The 22,347-nt window shown below is 29.8% G+C and overlaps 1 protein-coding gene and 1 long non-coding RNA gene across 2 annotated transcripts in view; one reads left to right on the top strand and one right to left on the bottom strand.

The window, feature by feature from the left end:
* Nucleotides 1-15,003, top strand: part of LOC111714810 (FMRFamide receptor) — a 29,131-nt gene extending 14,128 nt beyond the window's left edge. Inside the window, exons 8-17 of the mRNA XM_023490014.1 lie at nt 1,526-1,566; nt 2,526-2,627; nt 3,975-4,066; nt 10,274-10,306; nt 10,473-10,551; nt 10,805-10,871; nt 11,277-11,359; nt 11,760-11,813; nt 13,436-13,485; nt 14,733-15,003. Of these exons, the coding sequence (XP_023345782.1) occupies nt 1,526-1,566; nt 2,526-2,627; nt 3,975-4,066; nt 10,274-10,306; nt 10,473-10,551; nt 10,805-10,871; nt 11,277-11,359; nt 11,760-11,813; nt 13,436-13,485; nt 14,733-15,003 (872 nt within the window). The remainder of the gene's footprint in view (nt 1-1,525; nt 1,567-2,525; nt 2,628-3,974; nt 4,067-10,273; nt 10,307-10,472; nt 10,552-10,804; nt 10,872-11,276; nt 11,360-11,759; nt 11,814-13,435; nt 13,486-14,732) is intronic.
* A 5,993-nt stretch (nt 15,004-20,996) lies between these two features.
* Nucleotides 20,997-22,338, bottom strand: LOC111714811 (uncharacterized). Its single transcript, XR_002768081.1, has 4 exons — nt 22,272-22,338; nt 21,736-21,831; nt 21,553-21,593; nt 20,997-21,054 (listed from the first exon to the last, which is right to left on the bottom strand). It is a non-coding gene; the product is annotated as an uncharacterized LOC111714811 (long non-coding RNA).
* Between the last annotated feature and the right edge of the window lie 9 nt (nt 22,339-22,347).

The following is a 22,347-nucleotide window of genomic DNA, read 5'->3' as shown; positions in this document are numbered from 1 at the left end:
ACATTAGTTTTACGCAAATCAAAATACAGTTCTTCTTTATAAAAAGTCTAAAGTTTCTTTAGCTTGAACAGTTTTTAGGAAAATTAACAATTTAAATCAAGGAAATATCAGTTTTCAAAATGTTCTTTGAAAATTTAAAATAAAAATATTAAAGGTAAAAACTTGTAATAACTGAGATAGAGTTTATAGGTTTGATCTATACAGCACAATAAGAGAATACAGAAATGTTATTATACAGTACTGTTACTAGATATCATATTAAATTNTCTTATAGGTTTTTTCTCTAATTTTTCTTTATATTGAAGATATTATCTTACTGAGAAGTGTGTGCGTTATCTATAGGGCTGAGGAAAGTTTCGTAACGAAACGGAGTTTTTTTTACAAGTAACGAAAGAGTCCGTTAACAAATGGCAAAAACCGTTAATTTTTAAAATCGTTGCCAAAGAATTAACGGTTGATATCGGAGATGAAACGAATGGATTTATAAAAAAACTGCAACTTTCGTTCTTTTTTCTGCTAAAATTAAAGTAAAATTGAAACAGCAATAACTTTAACACTTTTAATTTTACAAACAACCGTTAACGGCGGAATATATTCCATTAACGCCATTAATAAAATTGAGATCGTTAACTTAAGGTAACTTTTTTTAAAACGGCAAAAACCGTTAATAAAACGAACGTTCCGTTCATGTCTTTAATACCAACGTCTACCTGAATTTTTTTTAACGGTTGGACTTTGAACTAACTGTTAACAAAACTTCTCGAAAAGTTGGAACGTGCCCAGCCCTAGTAATCTACAGAAGAAATATATGGATATTTTGATAACCTTTATAGAGCCTTAGAGTAAAGATATTAGTGGAGGAAACAATAACAGCATAGAGTACTTGGGTAAATATAGGAAGCACTAATTTCAATCATGAATTACGGAATACATTAGAGGAAGCATTAATTTCAATATGAATTACGGAATACAAAAGAGGAAGCATTAATTTCAATCATGGATTACGGAATACAAAAGAGGAAGCACTAATTTCAATCATGAATTACGGAATACAATAGAGGAAGCACTAAGTTTAATAATGGATTAATGGATACAATAGAGGAAGCACTAATTTCAATCATGGATTACGGAATACAATAGAGGAAGCACTCATTTCAATCATGGATTACGGAATACAATAGAGGAAGCACTCATTTCAATCATGGATTACGGAATACAATAGAGGAAGCACTCATTTCAATCATGGATTACGGGATATAATAGAGGAAGCACTAAGTTCAATCATGGATTAAGGGATACAATAGAGGAAGCACTAATTTCAATCATGAATTACGGAATGAATTAAGCAAAGATTATTAATCGAACGTTAGAACGAATGAAAGTTGAGCTTTAAATTGCAAATTGTGGAGGGGCACATCATAGCTTTCTCTTATGTGTGAATATAAAAATTCACAATCCCCCGAAAAATCAGTTTCAACAAGTTTTGAATTTTTCAATCTTATAAAATAATTTTCTTTATTTTTAGTTTACAATCTTCCTCGGTTCATGGAGGTCACAACTAAAAAGGTAAAAAAAATTACAAAAAACTTTTGAATAATGTCTCCACACTACACGCTTTTAACATCGATCCAGCCAGTCTACAATTTGTGCTAAAAATGTGCTAGTACGATGATACACTAAGAAGCCTAGACCTGCTAGTATACAAGTGACCGGTAAATCTTTCTTCCGATTCATATCATGTCACGATTTGACGGGAGTGGAATGACATTCATTAGAATAATAAAAATTTCATATTATTTCACTTAGCGCCAGAAAAAATTGCCTTTTTGCATTGAATTGATCTGAAAACTCTTTAAATTGGTGGACATTGACATTTCTAAAATACTCGAACTCGGATCCCTTAAACGCTATCTGCCTGAGTCCTACAGGGTATAGAATACCGAATGCCTACTTTTTCATATCAAAATTGTTCTCTGTTACGACTAGAGTTTCCAGCGAAAAGGGTAAATTGTTTCTCAAAATTTTGCATTAATTGAGAAAAAAACTGTTCGCCGAAAATTCGCCTTTCGTTCGCTCGAGAAAAATGCGAAAATGTTCGCTTTTTCAGCAAAATTTCACTTTAATCTGTTTTGCGATAAAATGGAAAATTTTCGCAAAAAAAATGCGAAAAAATGCGCACATTTTACGAAAAATCAAATGTGAAAATTTTTGGTGGGGAAATGCGAAAATTATTAACTATGATATAATGACACCTTTAACTCAGAGCAGAGAATTTTTTGCGCAGCTACAACACTTGTGGTTTTCGCGAAAATTTTCTTTTGGAGAAATAATTTTTCGTGAAAAGTATTTTCGCAATTTTCGCATCGTTTTCGCATTTTTTCGCTGAGTTCATTTTCGCGAAATTTCGCGAAAAGATACCGAAAGGCAAACGAAAATTTTCGCGTTTATGCATTTGCTCGCTAAAGTTTTTGTTCACTGGAAACCCTAGTTACGATCTACTTCTGTTCAATTTTATCATGCCCTAGGTATACACTGACCTAAACTCCTCTCTACCTGTGTCCGAAGAAGCAAACTTTACAACCGAAGTTCTCCCAACTACACTCAGACAAAACAAATATTATATTCAGGTAGGATTTACTAAATGAACTCTATTAGGGTTTCNATTCACGAAATTCCTCATCTTTTGCGCTTCCTTTCGCCGAATTAATTTCAGGGGAAAATCAAGAAGTTGTGCGAGAAAAATTGTGAAATAATGAAGAAAATGTATAGTCTCAGACATATGTTCAAGGTCTAAATTTGACTATTTCAATATAAAACACATTATAAGTGTCTAAATCCGTATATTACACTTTATAACACTTGTTAAATGCCTTAGTCCGTCTACGACACTTTAAACAAGTTTAAAATGTCTTAATTCGTCTGTAACTTTTAAAACCACATTTTAAATATCTCAATACGTCTCTAACAGTTTATAACATGTGTTAAATGTCTAAATCAGTCTATGGTACTTTAAAACAAGTGTTTAATGTCTAAATTCCTCTATGATACATTAAAACACGTGTTTAATGTCTAAATTCCTCTATGATACTTTAAAACACGTGTTTAATGTCTATATTCCTCTATGATACTTTGAAACGCGTGTTAAATCTCCTAAACCGTCTGTAACACTTTAAAACACATGTTAATTGTTTAATCTTTAAACTAAACTGAAAATACAGGTTGACGTCATATTTCTCTTAAACACAGTCCACTTATATTTAATAAGCTAGATATATCGTTTTTCTATAATAAGTTCTTCGAAATTAATAATATATATATATATATATATATATATATATACATGCAACGGTCAGCTGTTAATTATATTTATACAATGTTGAAAAATAATTATTTTTCATTTGTTCTTTTAAATTATGACTTTAACTTTTGCATAAGAGGCCAAAGGAGTTTTTGCAGCAAGCTCATATTCTCTAATCTCATATATCTTTGCAACCTGAATGTGTAAATCTTTGATTTTTTATGAATTCATAATTTGAAATATTTAAGGTCTACGAAATGTGGTTGCAAAGATATAGGGATTAGAAAGTTTGTTGCAAAGACTCAATTTCTTTAGCTCATCTAGGTTTCTTTTTAATTAGACTTTTTATTAAATGTAAAGAAATTTAATGAAAAAAAACATTAGTAAATATTATTTTTTAAGGCGATTAAATGCCACCAAGTTAAAAAAAAAACGTTTAAAAAAACATTTTATTTTCTTTAAAATTCAATTTTGAAACCCGTTTTTTAAATATTGAAAACTGGGTGGTAGTTAGTAAAAGTTATAAAGCAATTTCTTCGATATCAAATCGTCTGATTAGAATGTAATGCACGATTTTGAAATTTTATTTTTAATTGCAATTTTTATCGACCTTAATGCACAAACCAAGGTTAGCAGTTGGCTCAGTTCCAATATTGATGATGCTTAATTTATCTAGATCTATATTCACTGGATGTACATGATATTCCTGTACTTGATCCCCTTCACCCTCCTCGCTGTGTACAACTGCCTCATCTACTGTGAAATCAGGTAGTTCATCAAGTAATTAATAAATCAATCAATCAATTCATATCAATCCATTAATCAATTCATATCAATCAGTTTCTGCGACATGCAAATTACTCACTAAAACAGTTTATGTTTATCATTAGTCGATATAAAATCAAGCAATCAATTAATCAATTAACAAAGAAATTAATTAAATAATTTACTTTTAATGAAATCAATCAATCAATCAAAATCAATCAACGAATAAAGATATCAATCAATGATTTTTAATCTACTGATTAATAATCAAAAGAGAATCAATCAAATTCTTCATTAATATTCAAATTAATAAATTTTAAATTATTGATTTAAATAGAAGTCAGTCATCAATTTTAAATCGATAGGCCATTGTTTCTATAGACACCTCCAGTTTTATTGTTCTAGACCTTAGATATTTCAAACTTTGAAAGATGTTGGATAAAATAATCTTGTTTAAAATGTAAAAGGTTTACACCATCAGGATGTAAAGATATAGAGATTAGAAAATTCGACTTTGCGGCGAAGACTTAATCCTTTTAAGCCTTAAATTTGAAAAAAGATTTACAAAATTTTTTTCGTCTCAATTTCTTATCTTGTGCAGAATGGAAAAGAAACTTGAAGAATTCTACTATAGATTGCTCAAGCTTATTTCCCTTGACTTTATTAAAAAAAGAAAATATATATATTTCTGAAAATATTTCAAACTCGGAATCTCCTTTCCATTTCCCCAGTGTGCAGTGTGTGAAAATAATCAGAGCTTGGAACTTTTATATTGTGGATACTGGATACTCATGATCCCGATCATTTAATCTCGATATCCACCCTGGGCACATTTATATTGTGGATACTGGATACTCGTGATCCCGATCTCTTAATCTCGATATCCACCCTGGGCACTTCTATATTGTGGATACTGGATACTCATAATCCCGATCTTTTAATCTCGATATCCACCCTGGGCACTTTTATATTGTGGATACTGGATACTCATGATCCCGATCTTTTAATCTCGATATCCACCTTAAAATTGTAGTTGATTAAACAGCATACACACGTCACAATCTATGCACATAAAATGAGCCGTTAAGAAAAACTTGTAAATTTCTAATATATAACCAGCATTATAGTTTCAGTACAAGTAAATATTTTCATTTAGTGTATAGCACCGAAATAAGGATTCATCTCTAATTGGGTGATGAGATAGATAGAAAGATAGATTTTACCGCCATACTGTTTCTATTGGTTTAGAATAGACAACAAACACATGGTTGAACCCTGATTGGATCAGGCGCTAATGGACTCGGCATACAAGAGTGTCAGATAAATTTGCTTTATTTATACCTGTAAAATCAAAACTAAAAGAGCTATGAGGTCACAAAGGTATACCTGTCATGTCGCATAAATTAGACCTTCTTATTTTATCTAGTTTAAATGTCATGTTCTTTTTAAGTTTTTATTTGTAATTCGAAAATTTTTTAAATGTAATCTGCCACGTATAGAAATAAATATACATTTTAACAAAACAGATACAGGGTTACCCACAAAGGATGAGACTTCAGAGACGACTGTACAAATTTTAAACTGTCTGTTTCCTTATATTACTATTTCTTTGGCAAATCACTAAACAGGCAAAGACCTAATATAACCATGAAATCATTGTGTTATATGTGGGTAAGGGTAACCCTGTATTATCAATCTAATGTTATTAACCTTTGATATTTCAGACTTCATTTGATCTCACAGAATGCATAGTTTTAAATACTTTACGACTCTGGGTTGCAATGTTAGATTTTTTGACAAAGACTCCATTACATTGAATGGGAACATAACTGAAAAGGGGGCATATTTTCGTGTCAAAAATGTTGCAAATGGATCATGTTTAACATCGATTTAGAAATCCTACAAGAAAATTGAGTCGTTGGCACAAAATCAGATTTTCGAATCCATTTATCTTAGCAACCCAATGTCGCAGGCATCAGATATTCAAACTAAGATGACTAATTTGTTAGATCAAATAATAAGTTTAAAATATCCAAGGTTTAGACTATCAGGTTGCAAATATATAAGGAATAAAACGTTTGAGATTCAATTCCTTATTTAACAAAACAGATACAGGGTCACCCACAAAGAATGAGACTTCAGAGACGACTCTACGGAATTTAAACTGTCTGTATACTTATATTATTACTATTTCTTTGGCAAATCACTAAACAGGCAGAGACCTAATATAAACCATGAATTCATCATATTATGTGTGGGTAACCCTCTATTATTTGATCTAATAGGATTTATAGTTTTAAATACTTTACGACTCTGGGTTGCAATGTTAGATTTTTTGACAAAGACTACAATACTTTGACTGGGAACATAAATGAAAAGGGGTCATATTTTCGTGTCAAAAATGCTGCAAATGGATCATTTTTAACATCGATTTAAAAATCCTACAAGAAAATTGAGTCTTTGCCACAAAATCTGATTTTTGAATCCATTTATCTTAGCAACCCAATGTCGTAGACATTAGATATTCAAACTAAGATGACTAATTTGTTAGATCAAATAATAAGTTTAAAATATTTAAGGTTTAGACTAGCAGGTTGCAAATATATAAGGAATAAAACATTTGAGATTCAATCCCTTAATACTTATGTATAATATATGTATTATATGTGTAATATGAGTAGATAATAAACACCTTATTTCCTCAACCAAAAGATTAAAATTGAAAAATTGTACACGAAAATATGTTATGATTTAAAAGTCCATTTTCAAAATAAAAACATCTCAAAACATAAATCTTGCAGGGCATAAATCCTAGTAAAAGAAGATTTAAATATTTATACTATTTTCTACCAAAATATCTTGGAAAATAAACCTCTCTTCAAAATATCACTAATTTATGCAAAATATTAATAAAATATTCAAATACAAAATCCTTCCTTTGACGCGTTTTCATCTTAAATATGAGATGTAAAAAAGGAATTTTAAGCGTCAGAGTGCAGCCATATGTACGATTCAGAAGAGAACCCTTAAAGCGTTGTCTCCAATAAAGTAATAAAGTATAAATGAGATATCGATTTTTATAATTTGGAAAATTAAAAAAGTTATCGCTACGATGACAAGAAGTCAAAATATGCACTTTCTGACACGAAAATCTATGTCGATTTGGTCAAATACCTTTATTTAATTGAAGATATAAAAGTCCAGGATTAGCAAAAATGTTATTGGGTTTGTAAGGAAAAACCTAAACAACGCCATGGTGATGTTTCTTAGTCGGCCCGGTCTCAATAGTTTTTTATTGTTAGAATCACTGCAGTGCGATTAAGGTTTGAAAAGTAACGTGATTATTGAACTAACTAAAAATTGTAAAGAAATTGAATTGATGCTGTTAAACATTGGATAAATAAAACAGAACTGGGAACTCTTGTATTGTGGATATTGATATCAACGCTTCATCTCGATATTTAATCTATGGATTAATAATTGAAATCTTTATTCGATATCCCGCAGTGTAATTTTACCCTGAAGGGTTAACTGAAATGAAAAGATTTTGCATATTATTTGTGATCAAAATTGAAAAATTTGTCTAAAAATTGTGGACATATAGTAATTCTGAAAATCCACAAATGCAAACTGAAAAGTCCACTAGATTAACTATAATTTATACTCTATACTGGCTTTCAAAGAGATTTAATAGGATTTAAGTCTAATGCAATCTGCAATTCAATGGTTTGACAGGAAATGGAAAGGGGTTTTGGCGGGTTACCCTTCCCTCCCTCGTCAAGAACGGAACAGTATGAAACATTAAAAGGAATATCTGCATTGTATGAAACCACATTTCATACAGACACCATGCCTCTCATAAACAGAACTGACACATGATTGCAATTTAATTCTGACATTATGAAAAAAATATGACTTTTGTGCATTTATTTGCATTCATTCATTGCACAATTCATCTTTGCATGATTCATCTAGCCTAAACTCATTCAAGGTTTCATTCATTCATTATTTTATTTTGTTTAGTGTATAATTAATTTATTGTATGATCCAAGCTTAATATAATTAATCCATTCATTGTTTTATTTCATTTATTGTATAATTTATTTATTGTTTTAATTTATTCAGCGTTTAATTCAATTATTATTTAATTCATTCATTGTTTTATTTTATAAATTGTTTAATTCATTTATTGTTTAATTTATTCAGTGTTTAATTTATTCATTGTTTAATTCATTCATTGTTTATACATTTTTTGTTTAATTCATTCATTGTTTAATTCATTTATTGTTTATACATTTATTGTTTAATTCATTTATTGTTTATACATTTATTGTTTAATTCATTTATTGTTTAATTCATTCATCGTTTAATTCATTCATTGTTTATACATTTATTGTCTAATTCATTCATTGTTTAATTCATTTATTGTTAAATTCATTTATTGATTAATTCATTAATTGTGTTATACATTTATTGTTTAATTGATACATTGTTTAACTCATTTATTGTTTAATTCATTAATTTTTTATACATTTATTGTTTAATTCATTCATTGTTTAATGTATTTATTGTTTAATTCATTAATTGTTTAATTCATTTATTGTTTAATTCATTCATTCTTTAATTCATTTATTTTTAAATTCATTCATTGATTAATTGATTAATTGTTTAATTCATTCATTGTTTTAGTAATAACTTGTTTAATTTTTTCATTGTTTAATTTAACTTTTATTTAATTTAATTCATTTATAACTTATTTTTTTGTTTTCTGAGCCTTCTCATCCGAGCCATCCAGCTCATCCTTTTAAATTTCATTTTTAAAGCTCTTGAATGCCTATAATTTTAAAAATATGATAAAGCAAGGGCATGAAAGAAATATTAAAAATTTAAAAATCAGAAAACTGTTTAATTAAAGGTTTAAAAGTAATTGAATTCTCAACACAAACCTTAATTTTCTGATCCCTATATCATTGCAACCCGAAAATGTAAACCTTTGATATTTCAACATTAAACTATTCAGAATTCATGGCAATCAGTTCCTTTGTGTGCTTTTATGTTTTACTGGTTGAAATCCATCATTGGATTGCGTTAAAATCCTCTTAAGCCCTTATTGGCTTATAGTGTAATTCAGCTCATTTTAAAGCTTAAAATATCAAAAATATATTTCGTATTTTGCTAGTATAAATTCAATAAAAATAAAGATCTCTTTATTGGAAAGAGTTCAAAAATTACTGTTTGCCAATTATATGGAAAGGAAAAAATTATAAAATTTTAATATTGTGGCTCGGATGTAGAAATGACGTGGCTCGACTTCTGCCCCTCTCTGTAGACGACAAAATGAACAATAAGTTTTAAATGAAAAATTTCATTTTCCTGAATTGAAAGAAACTTCCCATCTCTTCAATTGTTTACAAGAGTTTGAAAAGAATTACGTTGAGAAATCTAATTTTGTATTCTTTGAGAAGCAGTCCTTTTTCCCCAGGATTTATCATTCCAGCAAACCCTGAACCCCCCCCCCCTAACCAGCAATGGAGAGAGGTTTCTTTTAATCATGAAAATCATGGTCGTTGCATTTTTGTCGCGTTAATTTTAGCTTTTGGTGGGGCCGTAGGTGACCTCAGAATGTTCTTTTTTAAATTTTCATAACGAAAGTTGAGGCACTCCTGCCTTTTTTTATTTTATTTTTTTTTATTTTTACGATACTGTTTTTAATAACAATATAAATTTTTCTTTTTAAAATAGTGTTCACAAAAAATGAAAGGGGTACAGGCTGATATTCGATCGTTTTAATTTTTTTTTATATACGATGTACTTTAAACTTATAGTTGCCGTTTAAAGTATATGATATAAAAAGTATAAATTATAATATATCAACTTTATACGAATGCATAGATTTGATTCGACATTTATGGGTTGTACTATCTGAATGGTTAATTTCAAGTTTAATTAAATTACTTACAAGTTACAATCTAATGAAATAATGCAGTTCTGTAGATTTTTATAGACGCTACGCTCTTGGGTATAAGATGTGTTCAACCATATACTCAACAGATTGCAATTGCGCGCAAGTAAAATCTACTTGCGTTGAAACCCTATATAGTCTTTAGAATCAAGCAAAGTTTCGTTAGGAATAGAGAACATTTTATTGGTTATATTATTGTATTAAATTTTCCATCTATGATTTAAATCTTATTAATATTATTTGTTCAGAACCCAGAAGCGTGAGCTTGGACTTGCGATGATGTTAGTGTGTGTAGTTATATGTACTACACTCTTATTGTCACTTAGAAATAAGATTTGCCCATTGAGTCTTTCAGCCACATACTGACCCTATATATATATTTATACCCACTGTATATGAACTAATGTACTGACCCTAAATATATATTTATACCCACTGTATATGAAGACTTGCGATGATGTTAGTGTGTGTAGTTATCGTCTTCTTCCTGTCTAATATACTGGCACTCGTGGTCAACGTTCTAGAGGTAATAGTTGAAGACGACATTTTCTAATCAGCTGATGCTTTTTGGCGGGCTTTTGCCCCATTTGAGAGTTTTCTGAGTTTTAGTAAGCAGTGGATGATTTTTGAGATTTTTTTATATCAGCCACAAAACATCTGTCACTTAATTCTGTTAAAGCTTTTCTTGCAAAAACTTTATTATATTCTTTTATTCTTATATGTATTATATTCTTTATTATTGAAACATGATGTCTAAGTATCAGAACTACGTATTTCAGCATCTTGGAACAATGTACTTTATACTCACTCAAACATCAAACTTACTGGTCACTGTCAACAGCTCAGGTGAGTGGTCAGCGGTCACCAGAGGTCAACGGTCATCATCACTTCAAACTAAGCTTTAAACTAAACTAACAGAATACAGCGATAACCAGAAAACTCTGGAATGGGAAGTGGATTTTTATGCTCAAGTTTAGACTTTAAATAGTCCAATGCACATGAGGCACCAAAATTGTACACTATAAACAGACCAATTCCACTTAATTAATGATTTGATAACAATAATAAATATATTTGCTTTGTAACATGTTTAAATGCACTTTAGTGTTACTTGAATGTCGACACACTGCAGTGTTCTGGTTATGACTGTAGACGGTGGGTTTTAGCGGAGAGTCATATATATTTATAAATCATTTCTAACCTCTTGGTTTCACATTTTTAATATTTATATTTATTATATATATTTTGTAGTAAACTTCATAATCTACTGTATCTTTGGAGATAAATTTAAACGAGTTTTTCTTCAAACATTCTGCTGTCGGGACAGAAACCAGGTAAAAATTATGAAAATTATAATAATCAAATAAAAATAATTTTTATGATAATAATAGTATGAAAGGTCTTTTCCACAAACTCTGATATTCTAATCCCTATATCCTTGCAATTCAATGTTGTAGACCTTAGATATATCAAACTTTATAAATTCTGTTGAATCAAATCATCTAGCAAAGATTGAAATATCAAAGTTTTACACCATCAGGTTGCAAAGATATATGAATTAGAAAACTTGAGCTTGTGGGATGGACTTAGTTCCTTCTTCATCTTCTCATGTACGTCTAATAGGAGTAGATGTACACAAATAGAATGTACAAAAATGTTAATAATTAGATAATGAACATAATATTGAATAATTGAACAATAATTGAATAATAAGATGATAAGGCTTTATTAAAGGTGAATCTAGAAATAGACCGAAGAAACACTAGGCCTAGTCTACAAATTGAAAAGGTAGTTATTAAAATATATATTCTTACTTATTGCCCTTTTTTGTTATTTTTTTTAAAGTAATCATCGTTCTCTAATGATAAAGTAGCACTAAGCTAGAATAAAGTTAAATTGGTTCGCGGATTTCAAATTCAAATTTGAAATATTTCCAGAATAAATTTCAATTTCAATTGAAAATGAAAATAAAATCAACTTTTATTTTTTTAATTTCTGCTTTGTTTAAAGCTTATTTAGAAACAACCTTTGCAAAGACAGATAGATAAACAACATTATTTCATGAAGTTATCCATACCATAACACTTTTGACCTAAAAATTTCTCTCTATTTTGAAAGTTCTTGCTTTTTTAGACTTACCCTCTCGATATAGAGAAAATGTCCGTTAAGAATCTTTTAATACTACTAAACTAAAATAATAGTGTTATAAATATTTATATTTGTTCCGTTCTAAAAACTCTAAAAGTTGTTAAAAGCTTTTATTTGTGGAAGAAATGTATTTGACATTATTGGTTTGAAAACTAGTTCTTGCACTGGACAAATACAATTCAATAAATACAGTTAGATTTACACCATCGTCTTCAAACCTTAAAGGAAATTGCCACAAAAAATGTCCCTTAAATTTTACTAGAAAGGGGTCATTAATTTCGCGTACTGTCTCGCTTTGCCGTATGTACTGTACAGCTTGCTCTAGCTGATTAAAGTTCTGCCCGGTGCTTGGAATGAACCGAAGTTTATAGTAGCAGTGGTGTTTATAGTTCACACATTTCTTCAAGAACAGTCCCTGTAAACAAAATGAATTTATTTCCCAGCATCTGTGTGCATTTATTCCAGATGAAAGGATTTTTTTTTCTTATTTATTTGGTTACAGAAAGTCACAAAAAGTAAAAAGAAATTTTGAAAGAATCATTAATTGGTAAATTTGTCCATTACTTTTTTAATGTTTGAAACTGCGTCCGCTGTACATGAACTTATGTAGTATGTACTGACTCTAAATATATATTTATACCCACTGTATGACCGTATATATATATTTATACCCACTGTATATGAACTAATGTACTGACCGTATATATATTTATACCCACTGTATATGAACTAATGTACAGACCGTATATATATATTTATACCCACTGTACATGAACTAATGTACAGACCGTATATATATATTTATACCCACTGTATATGAACTAATGTACAGACCGTATATATATAATCTATGCACACCGTACCGTAAATAAATTTATGTACACACTTCCCTATTTATAACAATGTACACTGTACATGAAACAATGTACATACAAATCTATTTCTAGCAATGTACACTGTAAATGAAACTATGTACATACAACCCTATTTCTAGCAATGGACACTGTACCTGAAACTATAAATATACAACCCTATTTCTAGCAATGTACACTGTACTTGAAACTATGTAATATACAACCCTATTTCTAGCAATGTACACTGTAATTGAAACTATGTAATATACAACTCTATTTCTAGCAATGTACACTGTAATTGAAAATATGTACATACATCCCTATATCTATCTATCTACACTGTACATGAAATTATGTACAGACCACCCTGTATATATCAATGTACACTGTACATGATATTATGTACAGACTAGCCTGATTGGAGGATCCAAGGACAGTCCAAGGAGAGGAATTACCAGGTTTGAACTTTGAAACAAATATAAAATGAATGAATATTAGTTGAACTGGGTTCGGATACTTGAACAAAAATGTGCTAGGGAAGTAGAAGTGATCATTTAAAGTTCCATTTTTTACTTGAATCAAAAAAGTATGAAAAAATATGTCTCGGGGAGGCTCAAACTTTTTTGACATTCCAAGGGGTTGGGGCCCAAAATTATAGTTTTACCTCTTAGGCCCAATAGCCCGCCCTCTTTTTAATTCAATGGGAAACCCTCATGTGATCCTCAACATTTAATCCTGTGAGGCCAACCCCTTAAAATCATGCTATTTAATACATTAAGGGGTTCTTCTGGTGGTCATGGTTAAAATTGTGATTTGTGGATGGACGGCTCAGATAAAAAGAGGATGTGATCTAATGACCCCCCCCCCATCCACACACTCACCATCCATAAAAATCATAAAAAAATATATAGATATGTCATCTTTTTTATTACGAAGTGTTCTTGCATAATGAAGTAATGTATATTGAAAGGGATCTGATTTAGAATGTGTTAATACTATTTATAGATATATTTATTCTATTCATATATTGTATATCGCTATTTTATATGTGAATAATCATATTAATAACGTAAACTATAAAAAGGACAAAAGAGATGACTTTATAAGTCCAAAATTCCTTCAAAAAAACGAACCATCAACTTGTTATTGCCTATTACAAAATTTGAAACCAACCACTGTTCCTCAGCTAGTTCACAGTTCTATAACTTTTTAATGGATCACAAAGTTCAGACTCACTAATCACAGCGTGGATATACTCGTAAAATTAAGAATATAACTGTGAAATCAAGAGTTTACCAGTCATTGAACTTTCAGTTTTTATATTTTTATTTGAGACCAAAAATCCACGAAAATTTAAGGAGGATTAAAATAGCGACTTTCATTACGGTCTCAAGCAAAAATCGATGAGAATTCTGCCAATTACTTCTTTAAAACCAAAGCTAACAACAAGTGATTAGGAGTGATAAAATGAACATGTAAAGGTCTACAGAAAAGCAACATCGAGGTAGAGCGGTAAAATCTAAACCCAAAGTGTGCGACAGTTCAAAGTCAACCCTGTCTTAAGAATCACTGAGACTGTTTATAAGCAGGGTGAATCTATAGAGACGGTTAAATGCTAAAATTGTAATTTAAAGGAAAGGAAGCGATATTTGTCTTAAATAACAAAAATAATAAAAACATTAAATTAATCTCTTGTTTTATCTAGAATGGCTACAAAGAGTTCCCTACTGCTGGAGAGAGGTCAAAGTGAGGAAAAAGGTGTTGGAGGAGGAGGACGAGGACGAGTAGGAGGAGGAGGAGGAGGAGGACGAGGAGGATGGAAGGAGGGGGTAAGAGGAAGTGAAATGAGTGGAAAAAGCAGTGTACGAGGTTCATTTGATAGCAGAATAATTTCCTTTGACGGGAAACCTAGCTCTCTAGAACCTTGCATTGAACAGGAGATAATTCCTTTAAAAACCTTCTACACTAAGGTCTAGACAATTCACAAAGATAAAAAAACACATAAATTCAAACAATCCACCTAAGATTTGAACATTATATGCTGTTTTAACAATCTGAACACGAACTAAAAACAGTTCAAAAAATTCATGGGACTAAAGTTTGAACAATGAACAATTCTCTAAGATCTGATGACTAGCTAAAGTTTGAACAGATCATAAAGATCTGAACACTAACTAAGTTTTGAACAATCCGCCAAAGATTTGAACATTGTATACTGTTTGAACAATTCATAAAGATCTGAAGACTAACTAAAGTTTCAACGCTTCATAAAGATTTGAAGACTATAACTAAAGTTTAGAAAACTCATAAAGATTTGAACACTTGATAAAGTTTGAACAGTTCAAAAATATTTCTGAACACTAACTAAACAGTTCAAAAGATCTTAACAATATACAAAGATATGATAGCTGATCAGTTTTGTCAATCTGATGCGCTGATTAAACCAAAGAGAAAATGTACTACACTCTTATTGTCACTTAGAAATAAGATTTGCCCAAGGAATTGAGTCTTTCAGCCACATACTTAGATTTTCTAAAATCTTTGAATTTGCAACCCAATGTCGTAGACCTTTGATATTTCAAACTGTTTGGATCATCTTAGTTTAAGATATTAAAGGTTTACATTATGAGGTTGCAAAGATATAGGGATTAGAAAATTTGTGTTTGTGGCAAAGACTGAATTACTAACAAACTAGCTCTTTTTAGCTTTTCCATCTTTAAAAGTGTTTTAAAAAGTTCTTTCCAATCGTAATTCAATTAACTTTTTTCCCTAGCTCTTTGAGTTAAATTTGAAGGCTTTTATGTCACAAATATGTGTAAAAAAATAATTGTGAAATGATAAATGTTAAATGTGGAGAGTTTATTTTAACGAAATTATATTTTAACATTGCTGTAAAATTATTAAATGATTTTTGTATCGTATTATTTCAAATATGAACTAGCTTAGGAACCTAAACTTTCTCTGTAAAAGTTAACCCACTCAATTTTTTCAAAACCTTAAACTAAGATCATCCTGATGGTTGTACCGAGTTCCTAAAGCAAAATTTGAGACAGATCGGTCAAGGGGTTCATGAGTTATGATAGGAAATCCAAAAATCCAAACCAAAAGACACACAAAGATTTTTTCTTCATATATATATCACTTCACTGAAAAGGGGTTGTCGAAGCAATTTTTTACGGCACATTAGAAAGTGTCATTATGAACATTGAAATGTTGTCTGAAAATTGATACTTTTCTTTTTGCGGATTTCAAAGAATAAAATTCAATGATTTCTTTCTTTTTGGCAATTCTGAATAGAATAGTTACTTAAAATCGGGCTAACAGTCTTTTTAATTAGAATGTACTTACTTAATCTTAAGATTTAATTAAATTGTTTAAATTGAGAGGATCCGAACTTTAATTAAAAAATATAAAGTTTCGTCCATTATATAGTCAAAACTAATCAAAGGAACAAAAATACAAAATTAAAAAACTTAATTAATTAAATTAAAATTTGCATAATTCTTCCTTTTTGAAAAAACTTGTTTGCAAAAATAATTTCAAAAAATGCAAATTCAGGGGACATTAGTTCCAAAACTAACACTCAGTGTTAGAAATGGGCACAAATTGAAAGACTGGGTATTTAGGGTCCCAGCCCATATCCTGAGTAAATGTCGATGGTAAAAACTATAACCAACATTTTATTAATCAAGACGAGGACAATAATTCTCAATTAAAAACTTTTTTCTGGAATCAAAATTTTAAAAGGAGTTCTTTTATATTTAAACCCATGACCGTTTTCAAGACAATTTCATGTTTTACATTTTCGAACATATCCTGAATTTGAATCATTGTCGCGTTTTCGAGACAAAACCCATTTTCCCGTTGTTGAGTATAATCCACAATTTGAAACAAAATAAAAATTATCTAAATTAACTGCTAAATTATTTCTAAAATCTTAATTTCCCTATCTTATTTGTTAAATAATTTCTCGAATTCTAAATAAACAATTTCCTGGATTTCTAGTTCAATCTACATTGTAAGAACAAAATAATATTAAAATTTAGATTTTTAATGATTTTTAAATCAGAAAAGAACAGTACTTTTTTTGTTTTCTATATTTGTTTATATTTTAACTACATTTTACTATCTTAAGCATTATTAATCGATCTAATTAAGGTTTCAAGGGTACCATTGGGAATTAATTACCCCTCTTTTTTTTAAATTTGCATTTAAAAATTCAAATAAATGGACAAAAAACCTTCTCACCGCATTCTTTTTATAATTATTTCAACTAAATAAATGTACGCACTCGATCCATATGTTTGGAGTTACATGTACGCACTACGAATGTTGTTTCAAAAATATTTAAAATTAATTGTTATTACATATATACGATCAGAAATAAATTATGTATTTTTAAATGTACAAATAAGTACTTTTCATGTACTTTCCCTGTAAATCTAGTGAGAACCAAAAAACTGTGGAAAAGGAAGACGACATTAAAGCAATCTTTAAGTGTATTTAATGTTATTACAAAACTGTCCCTTTATATGTACATTGTACACTGCATGTGAAACACATTGGACTATTTAAAATCATAACTTGAGTCTAAAAGTTGACTTACTATTCCATATTTCTGTTTTTCACTGAAATTGAAAATACAGAAAATATTCCATTTAAAAAAAAAATTAGGCTCAACCCTGAAATTAATTAAGTCTTTGTAACAAAGTCGATTTTCTAATACCTATATCTTCGCAACCTGATGGTGTAATCCTTTGATATTTTCCAATAGTATTTTCAAATCTCACAGAATTTATAGCTTGAAATTTCTAAGGTCTACAACATTGGGTTGCAAAAAAAGGGATTAGGAAATCGAAGTTTGTGGCTGAGACTCAATTCCTTTGTTTATCAATTTATTTACTGACTCAAGTCCTTTGTGAATAAGGGCCATAATGGTTGTAACTTTGTGTAACCCCGTTTTCTTGCGGCAAGAGCACGACGGTTATTTAAAAAAAGAATATAATCATTCTGAATTTCAGTCCAAGCTATCGGACTAATTTTTGCTCGAAAAGAACGAAAATTTGTGGTTTTATTTATATTTATTAATAAACTGAAATCTGTTTTAGGATGAAAGTGATTAATACTTTGATTTAGAATAATTTTAATGCCTTGGCCTCACTGATGTTCTTTGTAGCCCTAGGCATGAACATTTCAGAACTATAACTTATTTTTCTTCTTAATGTCATTTTTACGATATCAATTGTAATAAATTTGACTAAATTTTACCAAAAGTATTTTTTAAAACCTTGATGTTTATCGGTTTTCTGAAATTCAACACTATTCTTGCTAATGCTAATGTTGTAGGTTTCCTTGCAATGATGTGCTTTTCGGACCAATCATTTGACCGTCCTCTACCCTACCCACAGTATCAAAAAACATTATTAGCAAAATTGTCTTTAATCATGAAATGGAAAAGTCAAGAACTTTGATCAGTCTCTCAAATGGGCCCCATCGTGATATTCTTTAAAGGAACTGTAGACGTAATTTCAAGTGGAGTTACAAGTGAAGGCGATTCACAATGGTAGCACTTTAAACCTTTTTCGGTAAAACTTAGGACAATATCCTCGTGACGTGACACTCTTTAAAAGATCATTTGAAATTATGCATCCTGTATAAGTATACATCTTTTGTATAAGATGAAAAAGTGTGTAGTTTAGCTTAAAATAATTTATTCCAATATTCATATTAGACAATTTTGAATAAAAATACAATCTTTTATAATTTAGAACTTCTTACCAAGGGCGATGACTGATCTTCCTAAATCAGATTTCAAAAATACGAAAACTCAGTTTAACTAGGTTTGACTAGTTTTTCTACTTTTCTAGTGCACTCTTGTTCCCCATTAGAAGTGTTTCGAGTTTACTGTAAGATTTAACTACTTTTTTACTATTTATTCCTCCGAAATTCATGATAAACAGTTTATTCTAAAATCTATTCTTTTCATTAACATTATAATATCATACTTAGAAACTTAAATTAACTAATAGATAAATCATAACATTAACAATTCTCAGAATATCAACCTTGTTTAATTATTTCTTTGGTTTTAACATTTTACTAATGTGGGTGCATGTGTCCACTCTTTCTCTTAGGTTTTTAATAAAGTACAACATATACAGCCTGCACAATTATACTTAAGAAATTTAAAAATAATCAAAATGTCTATTTTAGTAAAATATCAGTTTTCATGGATTTTTATAAAACAAAAAATAAATCCTAAGACTATTGAAACATATAAAGATGCTGTTTTTATAAAATCCGGGAATAAAAATTAGCGCCATCTTGAAGTCTTTCTATTTGAGAAAAGTTGCGGCATTCAGCCATAATGGGTTCCCTTCGTTTCATTTCTTACCGTCAGTGAAAATGTATGTAAAACTTTATCATTAAATCTGTTAACAGAAACTTTCATTACAATTTTAATTGACTCCCCAGTCCCCATATAAAGAGCCACATGCCCGATTTAGATTTAATTACTTCTGCGGAAGATAATGTCATTTCTTTAGCTTAAAACCTGTTTGATTTTGATAATTTCTCCCTTATTTCATAAGCAAGAAATGCGCAAGTTGTAAAAAACCACGAATAAAATAAACAGTTTTTAAAAACAAAACTACTTCTAACTAATAACATATTTGGGATAAAAATCAAGTCAAAAACTATTTCCACATCTAAGCTGTCGTAAGAAAAACAAATTACTGCTGAAAATAGCAACAAACATTCAAATATTAAAATAAAATCATAAATTGCTTCATGTTATAATAAAATACATGATTATATATATATTTAAATGGACAAATTTTAGAAATATTTCTAGACTTCAAAACAGCGCTAGATTGATGCGACTTATAAAATATTTTTGAAAAAATAGAAATTGGAACCCAGGGAAAATTTCGTCGGAGGTGCGACCTATTAATATTTACAATTTTATTCTTCGCCCCTCCCTTTCAAAATCCCCCAGTTGCGCCTCTGCCGATGATCTATTCTCTAGGGCTGTTGATGAGATTAAGACTCAGACTCTGTCGGGAAAACTATGTAATTCATTAATTCTTTATGCGGACAAGGAATGGGAAAAGTTCTGTTAACGAAGCAGTTTAACAAATAAAAAAAAAGTAACCGGTCAGCCTTTTATCAATAACGAACTTTATTTGATAAGTAGGTAACTCAAAACTCTTTGAGTGGAAGGAAGTAGGGCTGGGCAAAATTCCGAGCGGGATGTCTTTTTACTTAATTCTGAGGAGCTTCTTTTAGTCTTAAAATTAAACCATTTATATTTATTTTTTCAGTACAGTGTGCGAAAATGTTTTAAAAAATAAAAAATAAAAAAAGGATGCACGAACGAAATGGATCGTATTGAAAACGGTTTAAACGAACTTGAAAAAAAAATTTCTTTTTTTACTGAACAAACGATTTTTAGAACAAACTTAAAAAACAAGAGTTTTTACTGAACAAATGATTTTTCAAACAAATTTTTGAAAAAACGATCGTTGTTTTACCGAGCGAAAATTTTATTGAACAATCAATTTTATTGAACGAACAATTATACTGAACGAACTATTTTATTGAACTTTAGTAAAGTGAGAAAACGAACGAAAGAGATGGAAAATGAACAATAATTTTGAGAAGGAACGAAATGGGTCATTCACGAATGATGAACGAACGAAATGAAAACAAGTGCCCTTCTGTACCCAGCTCTACTGGAGAATAATGAATTAGGAGATTAGACAATAGATAAACAAATATACATTGATAGTTGAAGAATGAAAAAATAATCAGAGGCCAAATTTTTTGTGTTGTAAATCTCAGGATTGACTATAAATCTCTGTTCTTCGGATCATTTAAACTCTTCTTCGATCCCGGGTGTGATGATACATTGATAATTGATGAATGAAAAAATAAACAGGAGCCAAATATTTTGTTTTGTAAATCTCAGTAAGAAGTTGATGATTAAGCTGATTATTGATTCCCACAGTTTTGTCGATGATTCAGAACTTGAAAAATTCAAATTGAAAAGTCAGCAGGTATTTGATATTTCACATAGATCCAGACTGCTTTGTAAAGTTCCATCAGGGTCGAATTTGAAGTGTCACAACACCTTGGACTTTGATTTTACTTTTACTTTACTTTGATATACATTTTTGAAGCCCTGGACATGTACGTTTTAGAACTATGAAATAAATTGTTTTTAGCTTTAGCTTTTTGGAAGTAATTGGCAAAATTCGGATTGATTTTAGCGTGAGCAGTGTGATTTAGAAATATTGTATTTAATACAGAGAAAAAAAACCTAGACTAGGGGGGGGGGCTGGTAATTTTCACCCCTCGTCGTCGGTCGAAAATTGGTGAAAAAGCCTCAATTTCAAACAAAGTTTTTGGCCATCAAGGTTCTGTTTGCTCTTAAACGTCTTTTACTAAAAACAAAACCAGTTAAGAATTGAGGCTGACACCAAATCAACGAGCTTTAAACGAGATTAAAAATTCAAAACTTCTACCTATAGAAGATAAATTTCCAGAATCCCAAGAACATCATAATCTGCAGAATTAGAATTAGAAAAATAAAATTATAAGAGCAAAATAGATTAACAATACTTTTGTTTTGACACACATAAAACAAGGCAACTATATAATAGTTGCATTAGTTTTCTTGTGGATGAATTTATGTACAATGTACATACCAGTAGTGTTTTATGTAACCAGTACATTTGCATAAGTTTTGTTCGACTTCCAGGGAGGGTGCTCCAATCTTCTTTGAATACATACTCCCGGACACCCTGTACAGTGTACAATTACTTGTACTACCTGAGTGTACAATTACTTGTACTACCTGAGTGTAATACACTACAAAGTGAGTAAAAAACCGGTTTATCGATGTTTTGGTTAAAATTTCAAAAATTTAGTTTGCTTCGGATCTTAGGCTTAAAAAAATTAAATGTGATAATAAATAAAAAAAATTTGGAAAGTGTTTTTTCTTGTTTTTCAAAAATTTTATAAACATTCATTTAAAATTGAATGACACTTCTTGTTGAATTGCTCAACTTTTCAAAAATATAAAAATATTTTAGAATTTTTATCACAGTTAATTTTTTACGCCTTTTACTTTTTTTTTAAGTATCTGTGTCATGCATAAAGTCCTTGTGTTTTATATTAAACATGTCTCATTGACTATAATTTATTGTATTTTCAAATAAAAGAAAGATTTCAAAATATTTACCTTAACATAGGTTTCTATATACTCCGACCAATTTAACTCTTTCAGATCAAAATTAAACAAAGTTCTAAAAATGAAA

This window comes from Eurytemora carolleeae, unplaced genomic scaffold (assembly GCF_000591075.1).
Source record: "Eurytemora carolleeae unplaced genomic scaffold, Eaff_2.0 scaffold1484, whole genome shotgun sequence".
NCBI classification, from domain to species: Eukaryota; Metazoa; Arthropoda; class Copepoda; order Calanoida; family Temoridae; genus Eurytemora; species Eurytemora carolleeae.
This window is presented reverse-complemented; position numbering and strand designations above follow the sequence as displayed.